The sequence below is a fragment of the Hoplias malabaricus genome, chromosome 1 (genome assembly GCF_029633855.1).
Source record: "Hoplias malabaricus isolate fHopMal1 chromosome 1, fHopMal1.hap1, whole genome shotgun sequence".
Taxonomy (NCBI): Eukaryota; Metazoa; Chordata; class Actinopteri; order Characiformes; family Erythrinidae; genus Hoplias; species Hoplias malabaricus.
Window position 1 is genome coordinate 26050975 of NC_089800.1, and position 9335 is coordinate 26060309.

The 9335-nt window shown below is 37.4% G+C and overlaps 1 protein-coding gene across 1 annotated transcript; it reads left to right on the top strand.

Moving 5' to 3' along the window:
- Positions 1-4937: 4937 nt before the first annotated feature.
- Positions 4938-8789, top strand: mmp13b (matrix metallopeptidase 13b). Its single transcript, XM_066677800.1, has 10 exons — positions 4938-5057; positions 5240-5478; positions 5680-5828; positions 5999-6124; positions 6331-6486; positions 6944-7064; positions 7463-7596; positions 7785-7944; positions 8097-8200; positions 8472-8789. Exons 1-10 carry the CDS (start codon positions 4959-4961, stop codon positions 8570-8572), a joined length of 1389 nt encoding a protein of 462 aa, XP_066533897.1. The 5' UTR covers positions 4938-4958; the 3' UTR covers positions 8573-8789.
- The last annotated feature ends 546 nt before the right edge of the window (positions 8790-9335 follow it).

The window sequence follows — 9335 nt, forward strand, 5'->3', positions numbered from 1 at the left end:
TACCCTCCGTTCCTTTTTCAAGAAAATGATCTGTGACCCTGTCGTACCAACAAGGCATCTTTTCCAGGGACTTGAGTAGTGTCCTCTCAATGGCCAGCAGAGCTAGGCTGCTTAAACGGCCTTGGCCCATGTGAAGTGTGTCCGCCTGTGAGTGCTTTGTGACGGTGGAGGGGCTCAGCAGCACCCGCTGGACAGAAACTGCGATAGAAGTCAGAAAGAGTGATAGTCTCCAAGTCGTTTTTAACAAAGAAAATGCCGCTAAGAGGATTAAGAAAGTCTCCGGTTCAACTCAGAACAGAATGAAAATTTAATGCTCCCACGGATCTTTACACCAAAGGATCGCTGATTCGCTCATTTCGCTGTCAATCAAAAAGGGATTCAGCCTTAGACAGATCATCCAATCATCATGCAGAAGCTGAGCGTCCGGGCCAGCCGAGGCCAGCCCACTGCCCCCTAGACCCCCAGAGATGCTGAGCGTCTGATGGGCGGGACAAAGCCCAGCATTTATCCAATGACTCGTATTGTTTCGCTGCACTTCGCTGCTTCGCTGTTGAACTCTGTGGACGCTATTTAAAGCACTGTGAAGCTGCTGGAGCGATTGAGAGGAAAGCCGCGTCTTTACCAGTGATAAGAAGCTGATTCTGAACAAAAGTTGAGCGCGTTGTAGTGCATATTTATTCAATGACATGTACACACAACAGTATATATTTGATCACTTATTTTTTGACATTTTAGAGGAAGCTGAGCTTCCCTTGCAGTCTTAGAGCAATCGCCTCTGATTCTGTTGTCTATATATCTTATTGTCTATATATCCTATGTCCTATTATGGATATGTATGCCTCCAGACATAGTGTAGAGGACTACATTTTTTTTTGTGTAGTGGACGATATTCAGCCCTAGTTGTGTGGTGATGTAATTGCAGACCGACGCAGACACCAACGCAGAAATTATAAACGTTCGCAACGGCGTAGGCTCTCGAGTCAACAAAAGTTCTTTATATAAATCGGCTCTACCATACACCGTGTGCATGTGTTTCATTGTCAGCGAGTGTGTGTGTGTCTCTCTCTAAATGTTTGGTCATGGTTGCCTAATTTTATTTTATTTTATTAAACTGCGTCAGTCCCTAAACGAATCCGTTAATGCTTCATGGGTCATGCATTGGGTGTGACCATTATTTTAAGATGGGATGAACATTTTTAAAAACATTAGTTTTCCACAAAATACAACATACCTCCCACAGTCTAAATCATTGAGTACCTTAAAAAGGAGGTTTGGTTTTGTTAGCATTGTTGGTGTTATGATGGCTGATAGAAAGCTACACTCTGTATTTACAAGCTCTATTTGTGTTAAGGTAAAATTAAGTGTTGTTTTAATGATTTTTTCTTCCATTACTGAAATGATTCAAACATGGGTGTAAAGGGAACTGTGAGACCATGTTTGTTACTCATAGTCTTTTGGAAATGTACCTGGGGATGTTTGTCTAAGGGTCAGTTACTAATGCATGTCTGTTACCTTTAACAGAATGATGATGTCAGGCTTTGTGCTCTGAAAATGTAGCAGGTTGTTTGGTTCATAAAGAGCAGTTCATTTCTGGAAAACAGGTCTTCATGCATACATTCGTTTAAAAATAACTATTATTCATTCTTTGATATAATTCCCAGTCTAAAATATATATGACAAGAGATTTTGAATATAGACAAGCTATTCAAGTAAAGGATAAACCCCAAAAAAATCAGCAAATCTGGAACTAAATGTGAAGTAATGGATTTGAGGACAGGATGAAACATTAATATTGATATAAATAATGTGTATTTATTTACTCACAGAACCTTTTCCCTATGTGGGCAGCCGTGACCTAATGGTTAGAGAAGAGGGCTTAGGACAGAAAGGTCAGGGTTTTGACGGCCAGCAGAAAAATTGGGGGCGGTGGGAGTGAAGAAACAGCACTGTCCTCCTTCCTCAGTCGACAGCTGAGGTTCCCTTGAGCAAGATACTGAACCCACAACTGCTCCTCCACTGCTCTGAGTGTGTTCACAGCCCCTGGTGCATTAGTGTGTGTGTTCATTGCCACAGATGGGTTAAATGTGGAAGACACATTTCATTGTACAATTGTACCGGGCCACATGCTTTTGTATTTGTATTTTTTACCTGCTTTGTCCTTGCTCTACCCTTGCCATGTCCTGCACATGGGAGTGGTTGGCAGCTGTGCTTCCCAGATGTTCTGAGGTATTCCATGCTGTCTTTCCTTGTATAACCTTGTCTTTACCTTGTTTCATATTTGGAACAATGTACTTTTGTGAGTAAAACTGTGAAGGGTCATTGTTAACATGCTTAAACATTAATTATAATTTAGATTTAGCCTTGTTTTGCTTGTTTTTCTACTTGTGTTGTTCGCTAGTTTGTCTTGTTTTCATTGTTCTTTCTATGTATTTGCAATATAATGGATGTCAAAAGACCAATCTAGTCACATCCTGGCTCGCTTATTTTTCCATACTTAGGGTTATATAATGGCTATATAATTTTTATATTACCACTGTCCAATGAAACACATATATCTCCAAAAACAGTAATATTACAGGAGACAGAAGAACACTTCTTCATTTTGGAGCATTTGTTTTGGTCCAAAGCTGCTGTGTTCAAATGATGTATTAATAACGTACATATGTTTAATAGTTGTGTCTATGTCCATCCATTTTTAACCTGCCCCTCTGGAGCAATCTGCTTTTTTGTAGGTCAACTCATTTATTTCAATGAATTCAGTTTTGGTCTAAAACAAATATGACTTAAGGTGAATAAATATCCTCTAACGTCTTTCAGCCCACAATTTTAGTTAAGCATTTTTAACCAACAAGTGAGTAAAAGGTTTTATTTAGACTACATTTCCTGTCAGTTTATGTGGCATATTGTATGTTTGTGTTAGTGTGTGTGTGTGTGTGTGTGTGTGTGTGTGTGTGTGTGTGTAAAACAGCTTTATATAAACATTTCCAAAAATCCCCTTGAAATCTTTTTAGGCTGATTCGCAACATTTTGGAAGATTTGGACTGAAGGATAAAAAAATGACTCAGACAAGTAGATAATGAGTTCAGCTCACAAGCCAAAAGTGCATGTTTTGGTGAAACCTCTAATCCTGGGAATGATCATGCTAGTGTTACAGCACGTTGACATTTCTGGCCTATGCATTTAAGGTATGTTTACTGTATACAGCACATACTTTCTCAACCTCTTATTGTTTCAGAGTGTTACTTAATCTGAGGGATTTATCAGCAATAGCAGTTATCATACAACATCTGGACTTTCCGTTCTTGCACAAAACTAGTCCATAAAAAACTTGCCCAAATAGATTAATGGATTGGAATAAAATAAAATGATACAGCTTTAAATCAATAAATGTTGATAGATTTTTTTGTTTTGAAAATCCACCTTGCTTCGTTTGAGTTACTGGAGGCTTAACTGGTTAAACTCTAGGCATCAGTTTGCAAGATAATGACAAAATCTAGTTCTAGACTGCACAGCATAAACCCAACAAAGATATTCAGTTAAAATAAATGTATTGGAATAGACTTTCTCCTTACTCAGGAAACCAAACCTAGGCTCAGTATGCAGATAGCAATCCTAATTCTGTTATCCAGTATCTACTATACATTACTAATAAAATTACTAATGCTATTAAAAATCAATATGAAAACCACTCGGGAAGATATGAAGTGTAGGAACTGAAGTCTAGATCCAGTGATTGGACAGCTGAGGAGATACTCAATTTAGGAGTTTAACTGATACCAGATTTCACCACATAAAAACCGCTTATCCATGCATTTCAGTTGCCATTGTTTATGTTACCATAGTTTCCAAAAGTCCCTTAAAGAGCTTTTCCTGTTCCATTGTAGATTAATGTTTAAAATATCCACACACCATGGATTACAGTTTCTTTCAGCATCTTGACACAATTTGTTACATCCTTTGCTTTATCATAACCACACACCATACCAGCAAACATTTGTTGACATCTTGACATCCAACCTTTTCTCAGAAGTGAAGGGTACTGGTAGAGGATTACACTGCTGGAACAATCTTGTAAGGATTAGATGTAGTCCCCAATAGGAAGTGAAGTGTTGCAACATTTTTTTAAGTTTTATCATCAATGTGTGTCATGCTCAACCATCTCATTTACAAAAATAAATTAACTGTAAAAAAATGATACAGTCACCCACTAAATGTTTATACAGCACTAATGGCTGTTCTTTCAAAGAAAGATTCGCAAATGTAGAGAAAATTTTGATAATTTGTTTGCTGTTTCTAATTTCCTAACCATATTTTTAGATCACGAGAGATCATGCAGCAGCTCTTACTCACAACAACACAGGACTGTATCATAGTCATGAGAGACACTTCTGGAAATGCTATTAATAAATTTAAGAATGGCATTAGGATCAGTCTAAATGTTGTAGACTGAATGTATTCTTTTACTCGGCTTTTAGCCATAGCTTTTTCTTTCTTTCCTGTATCTGTTAATCCCAATTCAATAAATTAAAACCTCTCCATGCACTGATATGACTTATCACTCTTACCAGAAATTACAACACCAAACAAATAAAATGTTATTAATAGACTTAAGAATGGCATTATGATCAGTGTGAAGAATGCTGACAGAATGTATGTGATATTAATTCAACTTTTTTTTTCCTGTGTATGCTTTCAATTCAAGATAAACTCTATTTACTACATGATCATTCCTGGCAAAATAAATAAAATAACATATATCCATGAAACCTGAATGCCTGAAGTGTTTTGAAAGCAGGTTTTTAACCACAGTGCTGCTGTTGTTTGCAGTCTGGATGTGTAGTGGGAGGAAGTGGCGAGGGTACTTTACCATGAATCATGTCAGTGTCCCCAGAAGTGGGTATATAAAACCCCGTGAGGCTCAGTGTGGGTCAGTACAAACAGAAGAGCATCCAGTCAGCATGGAGATCACGACCTTAGTGGTGCTGCTGTTGACTGTAGCGCATACTTTACCGAAGCCTCTTCCAAAAGAAGAGGCAAGAAAGTGGCTGCTCGCAGAGGTAAGTGATAAACTTAAACACTGTTTCCATGTAGTAATTAAAATAAATTTTAATTTTTAACCTTTTTTTTATATACAAGTAGTATCCAAAATTTTGACTTTCATTGAGAAGATTGTTTGTAATTCACAGGTGTATTGCATTTCCAGTGTGATTATTTTCCCCTGTGTTTTTTCTCTGTGCAGCAATATCTGCGAAAGTATTATGGTCTGCAGCCTGGTCTCCTGAGCAAAACCAAGTCCTCAGACCTCATGAGTAAAAAGATCCGTGAGATGCAGTCATTCTTCAAGCTGGAGGTGACAGGGAACCTGGATGACAACACACTACAGTTAATGAACGAGGCCAGATGTGGCGTGCCAGATGTGGCAGAGTACAACCACTTCCCTAGAGACCTGAAATGGGACAAAACCGTCGTGACATTCAGGTGTCTTCATGTGCATTATTTCATTGTGAAATTTCAACATTCTTTTAAGTAAAAGTTGAAAGTTCTGATCTTCAAAGTATACGTGACATTCTGAAACTCCTACCTTAGAAATTCCAGTCAAACTCCATTGCTGTTGTTGTTGTTGTTGATTGTTTTGTTGATTTGTCATTTCTTAAGCCTGTCTCTCCCCTTATTATGCAGGATAACAAACTACACTCCTGATCTGGACAAAGATGACGTGGATCGAGCCGTACACAATGCTCTCAAAGTCTGGAGTGACGTCACTCCTCTGAAGTTTAAGAAACTGCACGAAGGCATCGCTGACATTATGATCAGCTTCGGGAGGAAAGGTATCATCATTTAAGCAGAGTTTAATAATCTACCCTGTATTTACACAAATTTATTGTGCTTTCTGTTATAAAAGAACACACTATAATCCCTGTTAATCACAAATTTCTTAATGGAAATATGGTATTTCTTACCTTCTTCATCTGTTGTTTCACTGTGCTCTTAATCACAGAACATGGAGATTTTAACCCGTTTGATGGTCCCGAGGGGCTTCTTGCTCATGCTTACCCACCTGGAGTTGGCATAGGGGGCGACACGCATTTTGACGAAGACGAAACATGGACGAAAGACTCACATGGTACACATAGTTGTTTGTAATACTTACATTTCACTTAAAGGGCAGATGCCAAGGAAATGTTATTTTCTTTGATGTAGTATAAGAATACAAAGATTCATTAAAATACCACTCATTTTTTGCTCTATATATCATCGCTCTCCAATAAAAACCTTTAGTTAACTAAAATAACATACATTGACCTGTTTGTGTCATTACTTCTCTTGTAGCATTCAACCTGTTCCTGGTTGCTGCTCATGAGTTCGGTCATGCCCTTGGTATGGCTCATTCCTCGGATCCAGGAGCTCTGATGTATCCAGTATACTCATACACACGCGGGTTCCCTCTGTCTGATGATGACATCAAAGGCATACAGTCGCTCTATGGTAAATGCATGAAAAGCCTTTATTCAAAGATGTGCAAAATATATTACATAGTCTCTCTTATGCTGCATAACAATGGTGTTTAATTAGTATACTTTTCTTGGCCATGCAATGCTCAAGAGCCCCTTTAAGTGTTATAAATGCAGCAGTTATTTAAACATAAAAATGAATTTTTTATACCTCACTTATAGGGGTCTTTAAAGCAGGCTTTCTCAAAATTTGGCAATGAACATCTAGCGGACAATAAAGTACCACATTGTTCTAGAGGGAGAACATGGTCAGTAATGGCTGGTCAGTGGCCATTTGTAATAAAAAAGAACAAAATAGCATTTTTTAATACAAAGTACTCTAGTATGCAATCTAGTAAAATGCACGTTTTAAATTATCCTCACTCAGCTGAACCATGCATTGGATTCTATTGAAATCTGACACCGTTATTTTGCTTTTGGCTGCATTACAGGCCCTAACCCTGACCACAGGAAAGTCAAGCCCAAACCTGTGGCTCCGAACAAATGTGACCCTGAACTGACCTTTGATGCCATGACCGAACTCCGTGGAGAGACAGTAATCTTCAAAGACAGGTGGGTTTTGTTCATCAGAATCATTTAAATTATATAATATCAATACATATGTTAAGAATGATGTATTAATGTGTTATGAATAAGGTGTTATAGACCATGGAAATGGCCTGGAAAAGGTTATATTAACTTTTTATAGTGTGTAGTTATAGTCAAAACACTTAAGAAGATGTGGTTTCTATACTCATCTTAATATAATTTGTTAAGAATATTAAAAACATAATAATTTTCTTATGAATACATTATAGTGTATTCATTCAAGGGATTTGTGTTAACTATTTTGGGTTATTGCTTAGTGAGGCCTTAAAAGGTATTTTAGTTCACTATGGATAGTTGCTTCATCTCAGTGTTAGTGTTTTCTTCATATGGATAATTTTGAAAATGTGTTCACCTTTCTGCAGCTTTTACTGGCGTCTGCACCCACAGATGGTTGAACCCCAGCAGAGCCCCATTAAAACCACGTGGCCAGAAATCCCTAGGAAAGTAGATGCAGCTTATGAGAACCCAGAGAAAGACGTGGTTATCATATTCAGTGGTTCGTATGTCTTTAAAGATACTGTATAGCTATAGAAAATTATCATAAAAGCCATTATTATTATTATTGATAATAATATTATTAATTAGTTTAAATGAATTATGATATTCATTATCATTCATCAGTGTGAAATGTAAAATATACTGAGCGTCACCTGTAAATGATCCTAAAATTGTTTATGATGACAGGTATCAGAATGTGGGCCCTGAATGGTTACACACTGGTGAAGGGCTTTCCAAAATACATTCATAAGCTCGGCCTTCCCAAATCCGTCCGCAAAATAGATGCTGCTGTGTACATCCGAGACACAGGCAAAACTCTGCTCTTCACAGATGAGGAGTACTGGAGGTACACAGATTTATTACCAGTTGAAATGAAGGAAAGAAATGTCTTAAATAATGTACAAAATGTTCCCAACTTCAAGGTACAAATAGCTTGGCGAGATACAGTTGTTTTGGTGTGTAGAGAGTGGAACTCACTCAGTTACGTTCTATTCACAGTTATGATGAACAGAAAGGTACCATGGATACTGGATATCCCCGGTCGATAGAAGACGACTTTCCTGGAATTGGAGATGAGGTGGATGCTGCTGCCTACCACTATGGTGAGTCACAGTCAATGACATTACGCCACTACAGCCCCTACTTAATTAATTAATGCTAATACATGTTAAAGAAGGCTTTCACAGATATTAAACCATTTTGCATAACTCTGTTTTAAAGATGTAAGAAATGTCACTGACTGTTTTGTGATTAAAGGCTCTGTTCTAGAGAAACAAGGTTACATTGATGGAAACAGATGACAAACAGTAACAAAAATGCTATCCATTAACTGAGACGTTTTAATCCATTCCCTCCTTGTTATGTTTTCACCAGGATACTTGTATTTCTACCACGATCAAACACAGTTTGAGTACAGTTACAGCGCCCGGAAAGTTATACGCATCCAGAGAACCAACTCCATCTTCAACTGCTGAGCTCTGACAATTTGAATGAAGTGAAACATCAGCTACCTTAACATTTCCGAACATCTCCAAAACAGGAGTGCTATTCCATGCAGTGTATTTTTCTAATGTTCTTCTGACTACTGAGCTGGTGAATCAGTAAGAAAACAAACCGTTCTGTGTATTAACAAACTTATTTATAGTTTAATGAGCCTGGACTTATGCTGGAGAAAGGTATGTGTTTGATAAAATGGAGCGATTCATCATTCTCTTAACACTCTGGTGGAAGATACAATGGGTTTTGACCGATTAGTGAAAGAGCAAGTCCTGTGTTGACTTATGGACATAGAATATTGTATTTGTTATTTAACAGCACTGTGTAAAAAAAATACATTCTTAATAAACCATCTTGTTTTGTGTATTTTCTATAACATGTATAATCCTGGTGGTGACTAAATGAATAGATGTACTAAATGAATGCAAGTTTGGAGTAATATCTAAGTCACATTTAAGTTATCAAGGAACTGTTTTCGGAGAAATAACTTCTAAATATATAAGTTTGTTAAACAGAAATGAACAGTTAGGTCTTTACTCAATGACCAAAATGGGACTTTAATATATATATATATATATATATATATATATCTAGCCGGTCCCCACATCCAGTCATGAGTAGTTAGTTACATAAACAAAAATGAAAGTCTGGTTTTTCTGTTTAGTTTTGTGGCTGTTTCCAAGTCTGAAAGAGCAGGAAACAGCCACGGTTTCCTGAAGGAAACTGAAACATTTAACTCTG

Bases quoted from the DNA above. Each gene is read 5' to 3' on its own strand.
- mmp13b (XM_066677800.1), top strand. From the start codon at position 4,959: ATGGAGATCACGACCTTAGTGGTGCTGCTGTTGACTGTAGCGCATACT. The intron at 5,479-5,679 runs GTGTCTTCATGT...CTTATTATGCAG, and splicing joins AAAACCGTCGTGACATTCAG to GATAACAAACTACACTCCTG. The intron at 7,945-8,096 runs GTACACAGATTT...TTCTATTCACAG, and splicing joins ACAGATGAGGAGTACTGGAG to TTATGATGAACAGAAAGGTA.